Source organism: Hyperolius riggenbachi, chromosome 7, assembly GCF_040937935.1.
Source record: "Hyperolius riggenbachi isolate aHypRig1 chromosome 7, aHypRig1.pri, whole genome shotgun sequence".
NCBI classification, from domain to species: Eukaryota; Metazoa; Chordata; class Amphibia; order Anura; family Hyperoliidae; genus Hyperolius; species Hyperolius riggenbachi.
The window spans coordinates 109,819,660-109,842,288 of NC_090652.1; the positions used below are offsets into that span (position 1 = coordinate 109,819,660).

The 22,629-nt window shown below is 43.9% G+C and overlaps 1 protein-coding gene across 2 annotated transcripts in view; it reads left to right on the plus strand.

Moving 5' to 3' along the window:
- INTS1 (integrator complex subunit 1) overlaps positions 1 to 22,629 on the plus strand; it is a 168,059-nt gene that overhangs the window by 106,229 nt on the left and 39,201 nt on the right. For both annotated transcript variants that reach the window (XM_068244500.1, XM_068244501.1), the window contains 11 exons: positions 1,455 to 1,553; positions 1,839 to 1,963; positions 6,449 to 6,703; positions 11,603 to 11,762; positions 11,926 to 12,066; positions 15,020 to 15,194; positions 16,750 to 16,873; positions 18,017 to 18,147; positions 19,789 to 19,876; positions 19,961 to 20,187; positions 20,447 to 20,570. In XM_068244500.1, coding sequence (XP_068100601.1) covers positions 1,455 to 1,553; positions 1,839 to 1,963; positions 6,449 to 6,703; positions 11,603 to 11,762; positions 11,926 to 12,066; positions 15,020 to 15,194; positions 16,750 to 16,873; positions 18,017 to 18,147; positions 19,789 to 19,876; positions 19,961 to 20,187; positions 20,447 to 20,570 — 1,649 coding nt within the window. The remainder of the gene's footprint in view (positions 1 to 1,454; positions 1,554 to 1,838; positions 1,964 to 6,448; positions 6,704 to 11,602; positions 11,763 to 11,925; positions 12,067 to 15,019; positions 15,195 to 16,749; positions 16,874 to 18,016; positions 18,148 to 19,788; positions 19,877 to 19,960; positions 20,188 to 20,446; positions 20,571 to 22,629) is intronic.

A 22,629-nucleotide genomic window follows, 5' to 3' on the forward strand; every position in this document is an offset into this window, starting at 1 on the left:
TGTTAAGTCAAAACATTGTGCCATCTCTTTCCCCGTACCTCCTCTGTCCCCCCCCCCGTGCCTCCAGTGTCCCCCTCTGTGTCACCTCTGTACCTGCTTATACACGTTTGTCTCGTGTGTGTCAGCTGCCGGCATGGATACATGCTGGGCTCCATGGACCGAGGGCGACTAAGGCAGCTGCTGCGAAGGGGTGTGGCTCTTCAGGCCACTGTGTGCAGTGTGAGGGCTGCTCAGCGTGTGTCAGCTGCCGGCATGGATACATGTTGGGCTCCATAGACCGAGGGCGACTAAGGCAGCTGCTGCGAAGGGGTGTGGCTCTTCAGGCCACTGTGTGCAGTGTGAGGGCTGCTCAGCGTGTGTCAGCTGCCGGCATGGATACATGTTGGGCTCCATAGACCGAGGGCGACTAAGGCAGCTGCTGCGAAGGGGTGTGGCTCTTCAGGCCACTGTGTGCAGTGTGAGGGCTGCTCAGCGTGTGTCAGCTGCCGGCATGGATACATGTTGGGCTCCATAGACCGAGGGCGACTAAAGCAGCTGCTGCGAAGGCGTGTGGCACTTCAGGCCACTGTGTGCAGTGTGAGGGCTGCTCAGCGTGTGTCAGCTGCCGGCATGGATACATGCTGGGCTCCATAGACCGATGACGACTAAAGCAGCTGCTGCGAAGGGGTGTGGCACTTTAGGCCAGTGTGCGCAGTGTGAGGCCACTCGGAGGTGGCGAGGAACGGGGTTGCTGAAGACGGATGGGCACCACGCAGTGGGTGACACAGGACAGTTAATGTATAAAGGCACACAAGGGGTACATTTTATACACTGGGAGAACAGAGCCAGGGGTTTTGACGCTTGTTCCGATATCGCTCGCGGTTACCTCTGCCCCCCCTTCCCCAATGGCCAGATGTCTTGCAGCATGTTCGATCGATACATGTAACCAATTTTGGCCTGAAATTGGGCACATCATCCTTTGGACGTGCTCTTGGTCGGCACCGATTTTCATCCGATAATTATCGGATTGTCGATCGGCCGCCAAGTCGAGAGATGTACCTTAAGTGTATGGCCAGCTTTACTCCACCATGGATTCTCTTTAAATGATGGTTTCGTAACATTTGCTGCATATTAAAACGGGGAATGCTGAATGCGTTCAAACTTTTCAGAAAAAAATATAAAAGTCCAAATTTGCTGAAAAGTTCAAACTAGTTTGCTTCATTTTCTTCCTTTTAGCTTCTTTAGCATTCCCTGATACTTATACTTTGCATCATTTAATGGTGCCCTTTATTAATACAAATACATACTGTGATGAACTGTCTGTGCACCCTGGTCTGAATCTCGCTAGGTTACACCAATTTAAACAAATAGACTTCTTGATATAACGAGTCTGAGATATTGATTGAAATGTAATCAAAGTTTTGTACGTTTTCCCTTGTCTGTGTGTATAAAGTTACATTTTTGTCTTTTCTTAGATTATATGGCTCATCTAGTGGAAGTGCAGCATGAGAGAGGAGCCACAGGGGGGCAGACTTTCCACAGTCTCCTCACAGCCTCAATACCACCCAGGCGAGGTACGTGAATCTATAATGAAACAGTCTTTTTCTGGAAATAGAACGCGGTTACCACCACATACCTGATCAAGCGCTTGTGACCGAGATTTTTCAAGCATGCCCAATCGATCCTTTCAACCGATTTTAGTCCGAAAGTAGATCAGAACTATCGATCATGTGACCATATCTGCCAATTTCTATCTTTTTAATCGAATCAGCCAGATACCGATGCCAAAAATTAAGTAATGCATGGCCATTCTTATTCTACAAACACAATGAATTCACCCTATCTTTTTATCCCTACAGATAGCAGTGATGGGGTGAAAAGAAAGCCAAGCACGGAAACCCCCCAGGGACAGGTGCGACCGAGGGGGCTCACACAGATCCCAGTGCTGGGGCCAGAGGATGACTTGGCTGGAATGTTCCTCCAGGTAACAGATCACTGTTGTTTACTTGCTTGCTTTGTATGCTTCTTTAGTATGTGTCAAGGTCTTCTGTTGCCAAAAATGATAAGAGGAGGAACAAGAGTCAACACTGGCTTGTAGAATATTTTTTGTATTTGCCAAATAAGGCAAACTCTTAAAGAGAAACTCCGACCAAGAATTGAACTTCATCCCAATCAGTAGCTAATACCCCTTTTACATGAGAAATCTATTCCTTTTCACAAACAGCCCATCAGGGGGCGCTGTATGGCTGATATTGTGGTGAAACCCCTCCCACAAGAAACAAGAAAAGTACATACTCTTGGCAGTTTCCTGTCTGTGAACCCTGTTGCATTGTGGGAAATAGCTGTTTACAGCTGTTTCTAACTGCCAAAAAGCATGCAGCAGCTAGATCACCTGTCAAAAATGTTACCATGTAATAAATGTCAGAATGTAAATCAGGGATTTAAAAGATTTTACAATGAGCAAACACTGACTAAATCATTTATACATAATTATTGTAAAAATGAAGCACTTTTTTATTACATCATTTTCACTGGAGTTCCTCTAACTTTTCACTGGAAACACTTGTGTGATCAGAGAAACCGCTTATCTTCTGGCCTAAATAATATATTTAGGCATGGTGTGGCCACAGGGTCACATGCATAGGCCCGCCCCCTGGCTAGTGACGTACTCACTGCTGGGTAGAAAGAACTTCACTGGGATTCCCGTCAGTCTGTGCATGCTTATCGCACTGCACTCCTGTCGTGCACACTGCCTGTGCCGCCCATTGACTGACTTACATTGCTGCACAATCCATACGGTAGGCACGGATCATACGGTAACGTGCTGCAGCATTGAGTTGATTTGGATACTCCCAGTGCGCTGCCTTGAATCGCATGAACTGTGCAAGTCTCTATAGATTTGCATGGCCCTTGCAGCGGGGAGGAGTACCGCGATGCAATGCAGTGTGCAAGGGGCCTCAGTCTTCAAGCATTATATGGGTGGAATGTGAAGTCGGAACATTGTACCATCTCTGTCCCCTCTACCTCCTCTGTGCCTCCAGTGTCCTCGTCTATGTCACCTCTGCCCTCTGTACCTGCTTATACAAGTTTAAAAGCCGTTTTCTTTGAATTTTTTAAAATCAATTTTCTCAAAAACTTTAAAGAGAACCAGAGACGAAGCACCCTCATGTATTTTATTACATTTATCAGTGGGAACATGAGAGTAAACACCTACCCTGCTTTTAGTTTTATTGTTCTCAGTCTAATCTATCTGTTCAGTGTTCTCCCCAGAATTTTTTTCCAGCCGGGTGGCATGAAATAGTAGCCGGGTGGCATGAAAAAGTAGCCGGGTGGGGCAAGTTGAAAATGCAGGGCAACTGTGCTTACAGCATAGGAGCAGGTGAGAAGGTGAGCCAATGACAGCCGGGTGGTCACCAAATCTAGCCGGGTGGAGCACCCGGCTAAAAGAGCCTGGGGAGAACACTGCTGTTATCAACTGTGATAAGAATCCACCGACTATTCAGTCGAGGTTTGACCTGGAATCATTATAGCTGAGTCACTCTTCTGTGGAGTGTTTTCAAGCCCAAGCCTTCCCCCTCCTGGCTCAAATTTCATGCTTTACATACTGAGAGCTGTTATGACATTGGATGGGGCTGCTGCTGCAGGAAAAATCTCTGTCTAACAGACAAGTGTGGCTGTGTGATCTGTATGCTCTGTCTGTGCAGCCAGTCATCATTATTATCTACTGTATGCAGTTTCATTACTATGAGAGACACTTCCTACAGGCAGCCACACAGCATGCCAGAATATGAAGTTGAAAAACACAGATGAAAGCCTACAGCAGCCCTGCTTGTCTATAGTCTCATATAGCCTAGGCAGCACATCCAGAACACCTTATAACCTGGAAGCAGAAGGAATATGAGCCGGCTGCCATATTGGATATTTCCTGGAGCAATAATGCATAAAAAGCACTCAAAAAGGCACACCAGAGTGGCAAAATTATCGGGTAGAGCATTTATTCTTTACAAGCTATCAACTGATATGTTTATTTTGTGTGAATCGTTCATCTCTGGTTCCCTTTAAGTCCAATTTGAAAAAAAAAATGTTTTGACTTGTTCCTATAGAAACACAGAATTCATGCCGCTCGTATCGGCTGGTCGTTCGTAAGTCGGGGACTACCTTTATATGCACTGTATAGATGGTCAATGAGATGCTAATAATGTTAATTTATGGAGGTAAAATACACATCTTTTTTTATTATTAACACTAGTTTAATACTGGTCAGCTTGGTGGGCTTTTATTTGTGGTGGTAATGTACCACATTTTAAAGGACTACTGTAGGTGGGAAAATAGTTGAATTTACCAAGGCCTTTTAATGGTCCCCCGCAGATGTCCTGTGCCTGCGCAGCCCGGTCCCCACCTCCAGTTCACTTCTGGAATTTCCGACTTTAAAGTCGGAAAACCACTGCGCCTGCGCAACCGTGTCCTAGTTCCCGCTAACGTCACCAGGAGTGTAATGCACAGGCGCAGACCGTACTGGGCCTGCACAGCACATTCCTGGTGACGTCAGCAGAAGCAAGGGCACAGCCGCTCAGGCGCAGTGGTCTTTCAACTTTAAAGTCGCACATTCCAGAAGTGAACTGTAGGCGGTACGGTGAGTGGCTGCACAGGCACAGGACTTCTTTGGGGGACCATAAGCAGCCCCAGGTAAGGTCAACTCTTTTTTTTTTTTTTCCCCCTACCCCCTACAGTAGTCCTTTAAAGATGAACTCTGACCAAGAATTGAACTTTATCCCAATCAGTAGCTGATATCCCCTTTTACATGAGAAATCTATTCCTTTTCACAAACAGACCATCAGGGGGTGCTGTATGACTGATATTGTGGTGAAACCCCTCCCACAAAGAAATTCTGAGTATGTACTCTTGGCAGTTTCCTGTCTGTGAACCCTGTTGCATTGTGGGAAATAGCTGTTTACAGCTGTTTCCAACTGCTTCCAACTGCCAAAACAGCAAGCAGAAGCTACATCACTTGCCAGCAGTAAAAATGTCAGAATATAAACCAGGGATTTAAAATATTTTACAATGGGCAAACATTGACTAAATCATTTATACATAATTATTGTAAAAATGAAGCACTTTTTTCATTACATTATTTTCACTGGAGTTCCTATTTAAGTAGGATTAGACTCAAATTTCATCTATGGTCTAAAGCACTAAACATGACATAAAATTAACCACTAATAACCCAAGGTTCTATCAGTCCTTGGTGTGTGAGCCTTGCCATGTTTGACATGTGCCTGTCAATAAATTGTTTTATATTCCTGTTTGCGTACCTGCTTGCCCAGCTGTAGCTGCTTCTGCCTTGTAGTTTAGGTTGGACTGTTTTATACTTTCTTTGTTCTGATTAATATGCTGCTATTCTAAATGACCATTTATTTTTTCTGGTATGTTATTGTATGTGTGTGCTAAGGCCTCAATAAACTTTCTTTTTATAATAAAAAAACAACCGCTAAACCATTTGTAATTGGTCTCGTGGGTACTGGAAGGATTAACACTCAAGCTTTCCACTTAGTTCACCTGCTTATTCATAACCTTGTGGTTGCCCAGCATTATCAGATTGTGTTTGAAGTGTACTACATTGTGTAAACAATTTTTTTTTCTTTTAAGTATAATGTACCTTTAAAGTGTACCTGTAAGGGAAAAAAAGAGCCCCTGGAGGGGGGGGGGGGAGGGGTGGTACTTGCCTCGGGAGAGGGAAGCTTCTAGAGCTTAATGAGGCTTCCCTCATCCTCTTCAGGATCCAGAGCTGGCAGCCTCCAAAAAGTTGCGTACCGGTGCAGTAGGGGCTGCAGCGCGCAACAATATACAATCTGCACTGCTGTGCAGGTGCAGTGCAAGCTTCCTCTCGGGCTCTGGTGGAAATAGCTGAGCCTGATTGGGTCTGCTCTAATGCGCAGGCTGAAACCCGAGGGGAAGCTAGTACTGCATCTGCACAGGAGCGCAGATTGTAAATATTAGTGTGTGTGCCATTCAGGAAGCCGGGACTGGATCCTTGAGGGGCTGAAGAGGACGGGGGAAGCCTTATTAGGATCCAAAGGCTTCCCTTCCTGAAGTATGTACCCCCCAGGGGCTCTTTTTCCTCCCTATTTGTTTACTTTAAGAGGCTGCCACCAGCATTTTCATGGACTATTAGGGGCAATGTCATATGTTGCACTTAAGGGTTGACATTGTGGTTTTAGATTTGTATGGGAAGGGGTGCATGGGAAAATCATGTTTAATGGTGAATTTTGGTTTTACTTTTTGAACTTTTAAACAGAAACTGGGAATATTTCTGATATGGTGCATTCAGCAGTCTAATAACCCTTTTACTCCTCAGCAGTTACTTGACATCTTTCACAGGTTCAAAAATGTCCAGGAGACGGTCACTTGAGTATATGGAAAATGGGCAGTACTATATTTTATTATTTATGGCATCTGCACTCTCTTCCAGCTTTTCCCTCTAAATCCAGACCCCCGATGGCAGAACTCTAACCCCCGACCTATATCACTGGCGCTACAGCAGGCAATGGGCCAGGAGTTGGCACGCATTCGGCAAGGAAACGCCCAACTGACTGGAATCACGGTGCGGCTACTGCAGGCCGTGGCGGCTCTGCTCAGCTCTCCTCACAGCGGTGCTCTAGTATTGGCCATGCACAGGAACCATTTCATTTCCTGTCCTCTCATGAGGCAGCTTCATCAATACCAGGTGAGTTACAGATTAGAAAAGGCCATCCCATTTTAAGTATAGCTCTGTGACTTGCAACAGTCTCTTGTATTGAGAATTTATCTGCTTTATTGTGTTGCCTTACATTGACCAACAAAATAATTTAAAGTACTAATGAAGAGAATAACAAAGAAAAAAGTTTAATACTCGCATATTGAGTGGGGTCCTGGATCTTATAGAGTAAGGGTCCACAAACATTTTGGGTTGAGGGCCGGGTCAACATACTTCAGACTGCTGGAGGGCCGGAGTATACATTAAATGATGTAGAAGTCTTTGTGGGCCAGACAGTGAAGCATACCCAGGTGACAACCTGCAGTCCAATTGGACAGCAGTGTCATCTTATGTGGAATTTGATTGGAAACCAGCAAATTACTGCTTTCTGGCTGCCATGTGGATGGGTGGTGCCAGCACTGATATTCTGTATGCGGACCAACAATATTTAAAGATGTAACTGACTGCATCTATAAGTAATACATTTTGTGTGGGGGGGGGCCGGTAAAAAAGCCACAGGGGGCCACATTCGGCCCGCGGACCTTATTTTGAGGACCACTGCTATAGAGCCTCACCAGTACTCGCTCGGTGCCCTAGTTCCAGCGCCGTCACCCTGTTGCATGTATTTGTCCAACCGCTCGCATACAGATCCTTGGAAGACTGCGGAAGCACTCATGTCCCAAGTGCTAAAAAGGATGGGTGGCTCAGTACTGTATTGTGCATGCACCAGCATGCACAAGCGAACACTTGCGCATGCGCAGTAGGGATACTCCCATCTTTGGAAGCACTCAGGAACGCAAAAGCTTCCGGAGATAGAAAATTTGGACAGGGAACAGAGTTGGAATGAGTACACCAAGAGAGGACAGGGAAGGCTCAATGAGATCCAAAGCCTTCCCTCTCCATAGGTACTGTAAATATGTGACTTTTTTTATTTATTTTTTTCGTTAGAGATTTACTTGACCAAAAATTTACTTAAAGTAGATCTCTAACCAATTATTTTTTCTTTTAAAGCGAGTATGAGTTAAGAATAAACATAAAAAACAGATACTTACCTAAGGAGAGGGAAGGATCTGGGTCCTACAGAGCCTTCCTGGTCTCACAGTGTTCTCGTTCCCCCGCAGGCTACTCCGTTTGACTACTCCGTTTGACTTCAGCAGTCTTCGGAAGCACTCAGGCTCCTGAGGACCGGTGGCTCTGTACTGAGCATGTGTGAAAGAGAGAGTTCTCACGCGTGTACAGTACGGAGTGGCCCGTCTTCGAAAAAGCCCGAGTGCTTCCGAAGACTACTGAAGCCCATCCTGTTTTTTATTTTTATTCTCACTTCAGACTCCCTTTAACAAAACATTACAAAATAGCAAAAACAAAGTAAGATTTTTCAAAAGTACATGTTAGACAACAAGTCCAGATGACTGCCTTACCAATCCAGCAAACATAGCATTTGTAAGATGCATCTATTTTCTTTCAAACTATTTTTATTAGTTTTAAAAAATAACTATACAGTTTTACAGGGCTGCCCCTACTCTCTGGAACTCTCTCCCACCAGCCGTCAGACTCGCCCCCACCTTTAATACCTTCAAACAAGCTCTCAAGACTCACCTCTTCACGCTCGCATACCCCCCTACACCAGCATCATAATATATTCTGTTAGACCCCCTCTCAAAAGACGCACCTATTGTCTCCACCCCACCCTTTAGATTGTAAGCCTCTGGCAGGGCCCTCCTCTCTAATGTATCCAGCTTGATTATGCAATCTTACTCACAACCACCCTTCTTGTAGACTCGAACACTCTCTATCTAGACCTATGACACTGTGATGTTATCAAATCATTTGCATGATCTTGTTTTGTTGTAAGTTTCCGTATGTTCTACCTGTATGTTAACCCATTTATCTATTGTGCAGCGCTGCGTAATATGTTGGCGCTTTATAAATAATAATAATAACAGTCATGTTTAGTTCAGTTATGCCTCATGTCTCGTTATGGATTATTGTCTGACTGTTTAAGATTCATCTATTTTAACAATTATTGTTCAAGAATAAAATATTTCAGGCCCCTTTTAGGCCTCTTGCACACTGCAAGCGATTCAGATTCAGATTCCGCTTTTTAATCTGTTTTTACTTCCGATTCAGATTTGCAGTTTGCTCCTTGCACACTGCAAATCGGAATCTGAATCGGAGGTAAAAGCTGATGAAAAAGCGGAATCTAAATCGGAATCGCTTGCAGTGTGCAAGAAGCCTTACACTTGCATTGCAAGTGTGCATTGTGTTACCCCTTTTTTACCGCAGGGTAACGCGACAGCAATGCAAGTCCCAATCCCCGACAGGGGGGCCGGGGTGTATATCACAGGTGTAGTCAACAATCAAAGGAAAAAGTATCCAGGAGCAACTTGCTTGAATAATAAAACTTCTCCATCTTTAATCAAACATTTTTTTAAAAGAACAGCAGGCAGCATAAGTCACTTATACTTAACAGTATCCAAATGCACATTGATAGCAGGTGGCTTAAAGGTATTGGAGGTGCGGAGATCAATAGGTCGACAATCGTTTTGCTCCTCCTATAAGGGCTTTATCAAGACCAGATAAAGCCCTTATAGAGGGGCGAAGCGATTGGATACTGTTAAGTATAAGCGACTTTTATGTTGCCTGCTGTTATTTTAAGAATTTTTTTTACATAAAGACGGAGACGTTTTATTATTCAAGTGAGTTGCTCCTGGATACTTTTTCCTTTGATTGTTGACTACACTGTGGATCTTTATTAACCGGATGTTGCACCCTTTGAGGAAGTAGTATATGAGAAACAGGCATATTTATGGTGTGCACTCACTTTTGCTCTTGTTGTGGAAATATATCACAGGTGTGTACGCACCTTAAAGGGACTCAGAGTACCTCTCATGGGCATGCCTTTAAGACATAAGGCTTCCAACAAAGTCGTGCTATGACCCCTCTTGCAATGGCCACGCGTGTCACTTCCTCTTCCTGCTTCATTCAGTGATGCACTTCTCCAACTGAGAAGACAGGGGCGACCCGGAAGTTATAACATAGATGGCAGACGCGATATTTAAATTGAAATCAAACGAAAACTATTTGGTGTAGAATGGCGATTCAGGCATCAAATGAAAGAGGAGAGCTACAGAAAGGTATGCAGCACTTTGCAGTACTGTTCAGAGTCTTAAAGGCATGCCCATGAGAGGTGCTTGGAGTCCCTTTAAAGGGATCCGGAACTCAGAACCTCCTCTCTGCTCTAAAAGATTACCAATTATTTAAAAAATGTCTTTGTTACAGCTGGTACAAATCCCTGCAATAAATCTGCAGTTTGTCTACTTCCTTCTTTAAAGGACCACTATGGCGAAAATCATAACATTTAAAATACTTGTAAACATACTTATAAGAAGTATGGTGTTTTTTTTTTTTTAGAGTAAAATGAGCCATAAATTGCTTTTCTCCTATGTTGCGTCACTTACAGTAGTTAGTTAGAAATCTGACATTATCAACAGGTTTTGGGATAGTCCATCTCTTAATGGGGGATTCTTAGCAAGGATTTTATTCTTCATAAAGACATTTCCTGAAAAGGATTTATACAACGATGCTGGCCAGCTTCCCTGCTCGCACAATATTTTGGCAGTTGGACGGTTCAACTGCCATTCATGAAGTGCTTTTGAAAATAAACAAACCCTGAAAATCCCCCATTAGGGGATAGACTAGTCCATAACCTGTCAGTAATGTCAGATTGCTACTACCTACTGTAAATTACAGCAACATAGGAGAAAAGTAATTTATGGCCCATTTTTACTCAAAAAGAAGAAACAGACTTCTTATTTGTATGTGTTAAACAAGTATTTTAAATTTGTACGGTTTTCACAATAGTGGTCTTTTAATAGAAGCAGACATATTGTTAATATCCTATGATTACAAATTAGATCTCCACCGTGGCAGTCAGCTGACACAGCTGAGGAGTCAAATTACAACTTGTGATTAGTCACAGATGAGGGGAATTAGACGAGCTAAACTCTCTAAGTACATGTCGGGTGCATTTCTATATGATTTCCTTCTGTCCTGAGCAAGAGTTCAGGTCCATTTTAAGTGTGCTTCTTGTGCCAAAGAAGATGGCCAGTACATCCTCCCCCCCAAGCAGGAGTATAACAATAGGAAGCTGAAATTAAGGTGGCCATACACTGGTCGATGTGCCATTAGATCGACCAGCTGACAGATCCCTATCTGATCGAATCTGATCAGAGAGGGATCGTATGGCTGCCTTTACTGCAAACAGATTGTGAATCGATTTCAGCCTGAAACCGATTCACCATCTGCTGAGCTGCTCCTGCCGCCTGCCCCCGCCTGCATTGCACGGCTCTGTTCCGGCTCCATCCCGGCGCTTCCTGTGTCACTCCGTGACCAGGAAGTTCAAATAGAGCGCCCTCTATTTGAACTTCCTGGTCACTGCAGTGACACAGGAAGCGCCGGGATGGATGGAGCCGGAACAGAGCCGTGCAGCGCGGAGAAGACTCCCGGGAGCCAGCCTCAGGTAATGTATACTTGATCAGATCGGCCGCCGCTAGCGACGCGCACTTTACCCGCGGGCGATCGAGGGTAATTTCCCGCACGGCGCGATCGACGGACCGATCCGATTTCGGGAGGAAATCTGATCGGCGGCTGCGTTTACCGCGAACGATTGGCAGCAGATTTTATCCCAGGATCGAATCTGCTGTCGAAACGGCCGCGAATCGAGCCAGTGTATGGCCTGCTTTACTGTTATGGGCTTCCCTCGTTCTCTCTTTAGCTCTGTCTCATTCACACACAAAAACACACGCCTACCTTGACCTTGTGAAAGCATCTTGTGCTTTTGATGCTATTTTTTTACACTGTATGTATAATCCCCTTCTGTTCTTTCTACAGCGTTGTGCCCCCCAGGATACAGCTTTTTCATCACTTTTCTTCAAAGTCCTCGTGCAGATGTTGCAGTGGCTGGACAGCCCTGGAGTTGAGGAGGGTCCACTGCGAGCCCAGCTCAAATCCTTTGCTGCGCAGTACTCGTCAAAGCGTCGCATAGGTGATGGTAAGGTGCTGCTTTGTTGACATGATCTAACATTTATCTCTGAGTATTGCATATTATTACATCTCTAGCAGTCTGTATTGTACAATAAGCAATACATAGAAGAATTCTTATTTCCTCTTCCCCAAGCGTGCCAGACAAGCTTTGTATTTATGTCCCTTCACAGTACGCAGCGGGTTTTTACACTTAGCTGAAGCACTGGCGTTCCGCCGTGAGCCGGATGTGGTCAGTTCCACACTGTGTGCCATTATTACCACTCTGAAATCTGGAGAGAAGTGCAACGTGGAACCTGAACTCATCAGCAAAGGTAAACATTTGTAATGTCTGTATTGTGACTGTTACCTTAAAGGACCACTATAGCACACAAAACAAACTAGCTACCCCCAGATTGTTCCCATGACTAAAGCTCTTAGGCTAATAGCTTTTATACTTATTAAACTTCATTTATAAAACATATTACACAGCATTGTACACTACATTGGGGAGACATTACAACATTAGACAATGGTACATGAGGACATTACCGCGTTAAACAATGGTATACAAAATACTGATGTAACAATAAAAAATAGTGTGCAGATTGCACTGTAGGGATAAATATAGCAGACGAGTCACTGAGCCCATATGAAGGGGGGTGGGGGGGGCCATGGCAGGTTAGCAGTAATGAACAGATGGGTCTTTACGGCCTACTTTTGAATGAGCTGAGGGTGGGACGAGGCTAATGTGAGAAGAGAGGGCGTTCCATAGACTAAGGGCTGCTCTGGAGAAGTCTTGGAGCCTTGTGAGTGAACAAGTGATGCGAGGGGTGGACATCCGTAAAGTATTGGTGAAGAAGGGTGAGCGAATTGGGGAGCATCCCCGAGCGAGATCAGTGATGTATGAATGGGAGGTATAGCAGAAGGATTTGTATGACAGGCAGAGCAGTTTAAATTTAATTCCGAAGGGGAAATTGAGCCAGTAAAGGGACTTGCAAAGAGGAGCAGATGAAGAGGAGCGGCAGTAGTGGTGGATGAGCCTGGCAGCTGTATTCATAACGGATTGCTGGGTTCGGAGTCCGGTCTTGGGAAGTCCAGAAAGGATGACACTGCAGTAGTCAAGATGTTATAATTCAACAGGGTTTTAAAATCACTTGTTATACTCAGTCATCATATTTTCCAAACATACCAAGTGCGCAGGGTAGAGGAATTTTCAACCCTGGCAGGCCTGACCTGGGACTGTAATCCTATCATTTCTGTGGCTTGTTGTTCATCTATTGCAGGGACGTCCAACTCTAGTCCTGAAGGCCAGAGGTCTTATAGTTTTGGCAAAAATTTCACAACACAGGGCTGTGCAGCTTTGTCAGCTTGCTGCACAGCCATACAACTCAGCACACAGATGAATCTTAAGTCCTTTTATTGTCCTTAACAGGACATTTTTTGGGAGGAGTCTGATCGCTCCTGTGATACTTTGTTTTTGGTTTTTTATTCAGCATAAACAGACCGACTTTCCCTGCCTCTCCTTCCCATCCCCCTTCCTTGTCCTGAATTGACTAGGATGGCAATCCATCCTCTTCTCTGCTTCTCATAGGCATCAGCCAGTTCCCTGCTAAACTACAGCTCCAGGACTTGACGCCAATCGACGTTAGGCGGTCCTGGGGCCTCAACCTTCCTGATGCCTATTGGCGTTAGGCGGTCAGAGGGGGGTTTATTGATGGAACTGAATCAGGAAAAGTGTGCTTTACCAAGGAGAAATAATTTCTCTGTCTATCCTAAACACAGGGATGGATATGGCCCGCTGCAGTTGGACATCCCTGGTACTGGCTGCAGTGGCTGGAGAGCTGCTTCTTCTATGAGAATAGCCAGACACTGCTCTGTGCGTTCTTATGATCTTCAGGCAGAGCACAGGGCTGACTCGAAGGAAGGAAAGGGTGGGAGCCCTATCCTCCTTTGATGAATTTGATGTTGGTGTTTGATGAAAGATCGTTCATGAGATAACCTATGGTGCTGCTGCTTGCCTCCACTGGGCAGCCTGAGTATAATCCCACTCGAAAGAGACACCTGTACTCATGCTAGATTTTCACTGTAATGCTGGGAATACACGGTTTGTTTTTGAGGTGATTAGATGGTTTGATAGATAATTTCCAACATGTCCAATCTCCCTTTCAATCCTTTCGCCGCTCTGATAGAAGTGAATGGAAAAAGATAAGAAAAACGAGCGGAAGATAAGAGAAAATCGACTGCAGAATGGGGCGGCAAAAACGATCGAGAGGAGAATCGACCGCCAGAAACGAACCGTGTATTCCCAGCATTAAGCAGACCTAAACTTCTGCTCTGCTGTAAAAGATGAGCAACAGTATAACAACTGTTAGAGACACTGAAGCGAAAAAAACAAATTATGATATAATTAATTGGTTGTGTAGTACAGATAATTACTAGAACATTAGTAGCAAAGAAAATATTCTCATATTTTGTTATATAGTTTTTTTTATAACATTGCATTATTCTCTAATATTTGCAGTTTACAAACTACTCAGCATTCTAAATGATTTTACAGAGCAGTCTTGTGAACTTTTGATCTGAAAAAAAACCAATATAGTGCCAGACACTTGATATAACAAGCTTCAAAAGACAGAGCTCTCCGCGACTTGAAAGTGGTGAAGCTCAGTGGCTCTTTTGCATAGATAACAACTGGAGTGTCTTAACTCTTCCTGTACTGGAAACAATATTAGACTCATATCTCTGCTGCTAATGTTTTATTTACTAGCTGTACTAAACATACAAATCATTATATCATTTATTTTTTTTCGCTTCAGTGTCTCTTTAAAGAAAAACATTTCTTTGTTAACGGCTTACAGAACTCCTGTGGTAAATCTGCAGTGTTTACACTTCCTGCTTCCTGCTTTCATGGAAGTAGACAAAGAGTTGACATCTTGTGTTTACATATTAGCTGTGTCTGCTGAGGACTGCCGAATTTCTGTGCTGACACAGCTCAGAGATCAAATTACACTTGTGATTACACGAAGATGAGGGGGGATTAGACAGGCTCTTCACTCTAAAAACACTCAGGGTGCATTTCTCTGTTTTCCTTGTGTTCTGTGCAAGAGTTCAGGTCCACTTTAAATATTTTGGATGATGAGAATCTAGCATTTGTGCATAGGCTTACACTTTCAATAATGATTTTCAATCCGATTGATTAGTAGGGTTGCCGCATGTAACGCGGTGTCATTGCTGTTTGATAATGAAGAAGCCTTTTTGTTTTTCATGTCTCCTCTGTCTGTGTAGTTCTTCAGGGTCTGATTGAAGCCAAATCTCCTTTCCTGGAGGAGTTTCTGACCGTCCTGCTCTCCATCACCATAGAAAGCTCATCAAGGTTCTCTGCCACTGGCCCGGTGGCTGTAGTGAGCTCACTGCTGCTGCAAGAGAAAGACGACTCGCCTGTAAAGAAGGAAAGCGGCAGGTGGAGCATTCTCTTTTTAATAGAGTGATTCATTTTTAAAAGTAGTTGCCTCTTTCAGTTTCTGTCCTCCACCAGCTCAGTGCTGTTCCATTTACTGCCACTGAATAGAATCAGCACTACAATGGAGAGCATTACAGGTGCCATGTGTTGATGTACATGCACGGACACCTGCATTTTATAGAGCACGGGTCAAAAACCTTTTTGGCTAAGAGAGCCATAAATGCCACATATTTTAAAATGAAATTCCGTGAGAGCCATACAATGTTTCAAACTGGGGCAGTAGGGCTCACGTCCCTGTTGCCATGGTGATGTGTGTACAGTTGATCCGCCGGGTAGCGGAAGTGTCAGACACGTCTTCAGCTTCTCTTGGGTTTCAGCAACATCAGCAATTTCCCCCGAGAGCCAGACAAGAGAAATACCGACTAACAGCTTGTACAATTAGCTATCTGATTTGGGGGTTGATTCACTTTGTAGGATGAGATCCCCGTGACAGGGGACAAGATCAAGTGACAGGCAGCCTATTGGGCCGATCAATGTGTGGGGATCTTGTCCTACAAAGTCACTGGACCTGACAGGGTCCAGAGTGGGACAGTTGGAGCAGCTGTTAGTTTTGGGGTAGCGTAAGTTAGTAGTGCATGCTACAGCAGTAGCGTGCCTACGTTGAAAATTTTTCTTGCGCTGCCACACTAAGGGCCCTTTTACACTTAATGCGTTGGTATGCATTAGTGTGCGTTAGTACGCGTTTGTATGCGGTTTTTCCATAGCAGTGCATTGTGAAAAAGCTTTCAGTTAAAACGCGTATAATGGGAACTGTGCCATAGGAAAACCTGGACATTACTTTGGCAATCAGTTTTCTTTTAGCTTTAACTGAGCGCAACTGATTAAGTGCAAAAGCAGCCTAAGCTGCACTGCTTGAGCAGTGTAACTTAGTGAATCAACCCCTACTGATTTGTATATGAGCCAGATGCAGCCATCAAAAGAGACATATCTGGCTCCCGAGCCATAGGTTCCCCTACCCCTGGTATAGAGGAATGGAGGCCTTAGTCATGGTTGTCCACATTTCCCTGAAGAAGAAAATAAGAGCTGTAGAACCAGTCTTGTCTTGTCTTTGGATAAAAAAGGTCCATCACATGCTCAACCACACTGCTTGATAGTCGTCTGATTTTGGTCTGTTGGACGACAGTCAGGCATGTGTTCACGTGACTATCGACTAGAGGAGTGACTAATAACAGGTGGTTTCCTCGATCCATCCGGCGGATCAACTCACACCACTGTTGGGCAGATATCATGCAGTTGGCAACATGTGTATAAAATCGTTTGACTGATGTACTTATTTTGAATGTAGCCATGTCGTGCAATCTGTCGTTTGATTTGTGCATGCAGAATGTAAATGAACTGGTCGTTCACTTGGTTGTTGTGTGGAAAATAGAAGTCGGGTGAACATGTGTGGTGGTGTTGGTCGTGCACTTTGTTGGACTTGTGTGCGTACCTTTAGACATTGGGTTGGTAATTGTATTGCTAATTAATCATTCTCTTAAATGTTGGACCTCTGCAGCTCTGAAACCGCTCGGGCCAACCCTTCTTCTGGCCTTCTTATTGACTGGTTGGACTTGTTAGACCCTGAAGTAATTAACAGCTGCCCAGACTTGCAACAAAGGCTGCTATTCTCATGGAATAAGGTAAGCGATCAGTTTCAAAGTGAATTAAGTAGTAAGGCTAACTGACACCCTCTTATGCTTTTTATCTTTGAAGAGTAAATGGGGAATTTATGGGAAATATTTGGGAAACTGTCTCGATTTTGCATAAGGATGAATTATGTATATACACTTGTCAATGTAGAGAGAGAGAGAAAAGAGAAGTGTACGCTTGTACAGTAGAAATAGCTAACAATCGAACGACTAAACAATGCGGAAGTACACTTTTGCAGATGCCGACTGCTGGTCACATGACCTCTTTTTTCAGGTTTACTACAAATATTTGTGTGCCCTGGGCAGGTGAAGGAGGTAAACCCAGTGCAGTGTCCTCTCCCTGTATGCAAACGTACATCAGAAAAGGCGAGTGAAGAGAGATGACTGACCTGCTCTTTCAGAAGCTAAGCAAGCCATAGTTTGGTGTCCTACAGCATAGCATAAATCATATCAACAGCATTTTTCAGACAGCAGCTGTACAAATTCAATAATGTGCTATTCAATATTAGTCTAGTAATACTGAAAACTGTACAGACAAAGGTCTGGTTCAGACGGGTGCCTGCTCGGCGTCTCATTGTGTTTTTTTTAACACAGTTGTCAGTAGTTTTTCGGTGACACAAAGCTTTTAACTTTATTTAAAGTCATAAGAGGTTGTTCAACAGCGTTTCATTTGCTGTTACATGTTGTTCTTGTGTCATTTCCTGTAGAAAAGCATTGTGGTTCTTCTTCCTGTTCACCTCTGCCAAACGGCTTTCACGATTTCAATAGTTTTCCATTGTTTGTTGGTTTTGTTGGCGTTCAACTCCAATGCCAGCAAAAGCAACCGACTTCTAGACTCTACATGTAGCGTCCAAGACGAGACGATGCGATCCGCCTCAACGCCCATACAAACGACACCAACTGCTGCCACTATCTTTTAAAATAATGATTCCATTCATTTGAATGGAATGATGGTGGATCCCTTTCAAACTAAGCTTTTGTCGGCTGGTAAAAATGTTGCGTTTATCGCTGGTGTGAACCAGCTTATAGTTCTGTGGCCAGAGGTGTGTTTTAATGTGACTTAGGAAAGGACAAAAGGCTTGATGTGTGTGTAAAGAGATGATGATTACAAGTTTGTATATTGTCTACTAACAGGTAAAAGGTTCAGCTGGTCCTCAGTCTCCCTCTTTCCGACCCTATCTCTTGGCTCTTCTAACTCATCAGTCAAACTGGAGCACGCTGCATCAGTGTATAGGCATACTGCTCAGCAAGCACAGAGAACAGAGGTCAGTATAACCACTTCAGCTTGTCAGATGTTTCCTGTTCAGTTTTGCTATTCTAACACTACGTCCCTCCACATCCTCCAGTTACACCTGTTACCTGTTGTACCACCAGCTGGTAAAATGCAGTGCTGTAGCACAATCCTAAGATAATAATAATTCCTATATTTGTATAGCGCTTTTCTCCTATCGGACTCAAAGAGCTTGCGAGGCAGCCACTAGAGCGCTCTCAGTAGGCAGTAGCAGTGTTAGGGAGTCTTGCCCAAGGTCTCCTACTGAATAGGTGCTGTCTTACTGAACAGGCAGAGCCAAGATTTTGAACCCAGGTCACCTGTGTCAATGGCAGAGCCATTAACCGTTATACTATCCAGCCACTGATACAAGATACTCAATGAACAGCCGTGTCACCAGTGCACTTCATATGGGATTTCCAGGAAACAAATGGCAATGTTTTATTTGTTTGGTAGCACTTGTAATACAGCTGAGGTGCTAGGTTTAATAACAATCTTTTTGTATGAATGTCATTTGTTGTGGCTTTTGAAGTGTACCCTAAAGTGTTAAAAAAAAAAAGTTTCCAGAGTTGTCCAAAAGTAAATCCTCTACCTACGCTTCACTTTAACACAGGACTCCACTTACACACAAATTCAACTAACAATCTCCTGGAATGGAGCCTGTTTTGTAAGTAGGCTCAATTACTTGGATTGAATCTCCCAGTCATCTATACCCAATGTATCCAATCAAGCCACTCTTAATCGACTTAAGGCAGCTCATTGATCGAGAGTGAATTGATACCTTTCCGATCAGACAGGGATTGATCAGCTTTCCATATTGGGCCATAATCATGCCATCTGTGGCTACCTTAAAGTGGACCTGAACTCTTGCACAGGACTGAAGGAAAACAGAGAAATGCACCCTGTATGTGTTAAGAGTTTGGCCTGTATAATTCCCTTTCCTCTGTGACTAATCACAAGTTGTAATTTGAACGCTCAGCCATGTCAGCTAATTGCCTTGGCAAGGCAGCTAATTTATAAACACAGGATGTTAACCTTATGTCTGCTTCCATGAAAGCAGGAAGTACACACTGCAGATTTATTTGTACAGGTTTCTCCCCAGAATTTTTTTCACAGCTGGGTGGCATGAAAAAGTAGCCGGTTGGGCGTGATGAGAGAATGCAGAGCCGGCGCTTCTCTGCTTACAACATAGGAGGAGGTGAGCCGATGACAGTGCTCACCAAAACTAGCCGGATGGAACACCAGGCTAAAAGAGCCTGGGGAGAACTCTGTTGTATCAGCTGTATGGTTATTATGCTGCTTCTTGTCTTTTAGAGCAGAGAGGAAGTTCCGAGTTCAGGTCTGCTTTAAGTGAGTTATTTTACATAACTCATATAATTCAAACATGATCTGATTTTCTAGTGAATTGCCTGCATGTAGTAGGAACACTCCTTGAATGCATATGAAGCACCTCCTGTTGTATGTGGTCCCGGTGTTGAGAGCCTGTGGTGGTGGTCATCTGTTTTCACGAACAACCTGCAGATCAAGCAGATAAGAATTCATTACAGCGCCACAGTTGATGATGGAGCTATGTGAATCAGGATTGGTATTGGATGAGAGTAGTATAGAAGAACTGATTTGAATTTTGTGTTGCCAGGTTTGATCCATCAGCCTCTCTCGACTTCCTGTGGGCCTGTGTTCACATTCCACGTATATGGCAGGGACGAGACCAGCGCACTCCTCAGGTAACTTATTAAGCAATGGTCCAGGCTCCCCCAAAATTCTCTCTGACTCGCGTTATAAATGTTTTGCTCTTGTTTCCCTTACAGAAAGGTCGTGAGGAATTTGTGCTGCATCTGAAAGCATCAGAGCTTATCTGCCTTGTGGACCTTATTATCACTGAGGCCGAGACCAGAAGCCAGGGGACCGATGAGGCCTCCTGTCCGCTCATCCAGTCTCGCTTGCCTCTACTAATTAACTGTTGCCACGGTAACCAGGACAGCATCAGGAAGGTGATGGAGCATTTAACCAATTGCATAAAACGCTGGGGAAACTGGTGAGGCTTTTGAGGAAAAACCGCTAAATTTGCGAACAAGGCTGTCAGTGTGTGTTTTGAACTGTGTGCTTTTCTGCTGGCCAGATTCACTCTCTCAGCTTTTTGTTCTGTCACGCTAGTACATATAACGTGGCTTTATTTGGATTTTCCTGCTAAACAAACACATTTGTTGCCTGATCCTCTCAATAGATTTTTAGACTCAGAGTGCATGTCCTGAAAGGTCAGAGTAAATCCTCTAATGCAGTGTTTATCTCTCTAGTTCTTTGGGGAAGCACTGCCGAGATTTCCTCCTGCAGCTTTATCTGCAGCTTCCAGAATCGATCAGTCCCGTTCCAGAGATCCTGCTGACCAGCGATGGCGGCACAGACAGCAGTACCTGCAAGGTGAGAGATTCCACACCCGCTCCATGCTGTGCTGTGATGTATAATGAGGGTAGTGTGGTGAGGGAGGACTGTACAGGAGGTAAACTCTGCACTATAGTCTTGTCTTTAAGTATTTCTTGTCTGGAGTCGAGGTGCGTTCACACATATGACAACGATCGTTCGTAATAAGCGAGTAATGATGGTTAAATTAGTGATCGGTCAGTAAAGCAAAGAAACAACTTTTAAAAATGGACAGCGATGCAGTTGTTGGAAAGCAAACGATGCAAAATGAATATACTAATTAACCACTTCAGTCTATCTGGATGGATATATCCGTCCAGATAGACTGTGCTGCTGCCTGAGGCGCGCGATCGCACGCGCTCCCGCTGCCTGTCGTTAACCCCCTGATCAGTGAATGGGAATATAATTCCCATTCACCGATCTAAGTACCCCGCAGAAAAAGCGTCAGTGTCTTTTCAGAGACCACAGTATTTCTGCAAAAAAAAAAGTTTCCCGTCCTCTCTGTAGTTCCTGGAAGCGTGATTTAACGTTTCCAGGACTTTTTTTTTTACTGTGGCCATCTTGTGGCTAAATAGTAAACTACACCCACATTCATTTTTTTTTTAAATATACATGTCAAGAGAGTATCTTATTATATTTTTTTAAATTATAAGCTTGTAAATAGTGATGGACGCAAATTGAAAAAATGCACCTTTATTTCTAAATAAAATATTGGCACACAAATTGTGATAGGGACATGATTTAAACGGTGTAATAAGCGGGGCAAATAAAATACATGAGTTTTAATTACGGTAGCATGTATTGATTTTCAACTATAATGGCCAAAAACTGAGAAATAATGAATTTTTTCCATTTCTTTCTTAATCTTCCTGTTAAAATGGATTTAGAAACAAATAATTCTTAGCAAAATGTACTACCCAAAGAAAGCCTAATTAGTGGCGGAAAAAACAAGATATAGATCAATTAATTGTGATAAGTAGCGATAAAGTTATAGGCTAATGAATGGGAGGTGGACATTGCTCGGATGCATACGATTTTCCACACTGTAGGCTGAAGTGGTTAAAAGTTATTTTCATGCATACGCGGTGATTTGTGAACAATCCTTTCCATAACATCCCTGTACACGCCCACTTTTATTAACAGCTAGATGAAAGGACCAGCATGGCGCTCGGCCTTGGACGTGACATACTCCCCCGCATGCGCCAGTTTGTGACCCGCGTGCACTTTTGCGACCCACGTGTCCACGCACACGCTCGCCCCCTGTGGGATTTGGAGAGATTTGGCTGTAGCTGCACTCACTGAGTAATTTGGGCGCCATCAAAACACGGAGCTCAAATGACTTTTAAAACACCGTAATTCAGCCGCCAGCAATAGCTGGAAGCCGAACTACATCTTTCCCCACTATCCGTGGTGACCTGGAGGGGGGGGGGGGAAATAGTAATTACGCCGCTGGGACTTGTGCAGGAGCAGAGTAAGCCGTATACTGGCTTTATCCTGCACCCAAATTTCCCTGCTGCTATTTCATAGGTATGCCCATCCTGCGCCCATCCTCCTCTGCTCTCTGCAGTCCGCCGGTGTGCCACGCATGCGCGTCAGGCATAACGCATGGACACAGGATGACTTAGTGACAGGGATTTTCTTATATAGGTAGGATAATTGTTTAGAAAAATCTGGCAGGTTGGATCAGGCGTTTGGAACGGCTTTGCTCTTTGCTCGTTGGTTTTAATGATCGTTTTGTACATTTTTACCAACGATAGTTGGCCGATACCTACTGGAACCATCATTTCAAACTACTATAGTTGGATGTGTGTACGGGATGTTAGAAAAGGTAACAGACAGGTGAGTGTCATCTTGCACTTATTGTAGTGCCCAGAATACTGTTTGTGCATGCTCATTTTATATAATACACTACTGAATGACAATCCATCCTACCTTTATTATTTATAATTTAATAATATCTGAAAATAGCATAAAGCTATTTATTCTTTGGATGTTACTGTTTGTACACAAGTTAATTTGAGTTTTCAGCAGTTAGACAGATCAGCGTCAGTTTTGTATG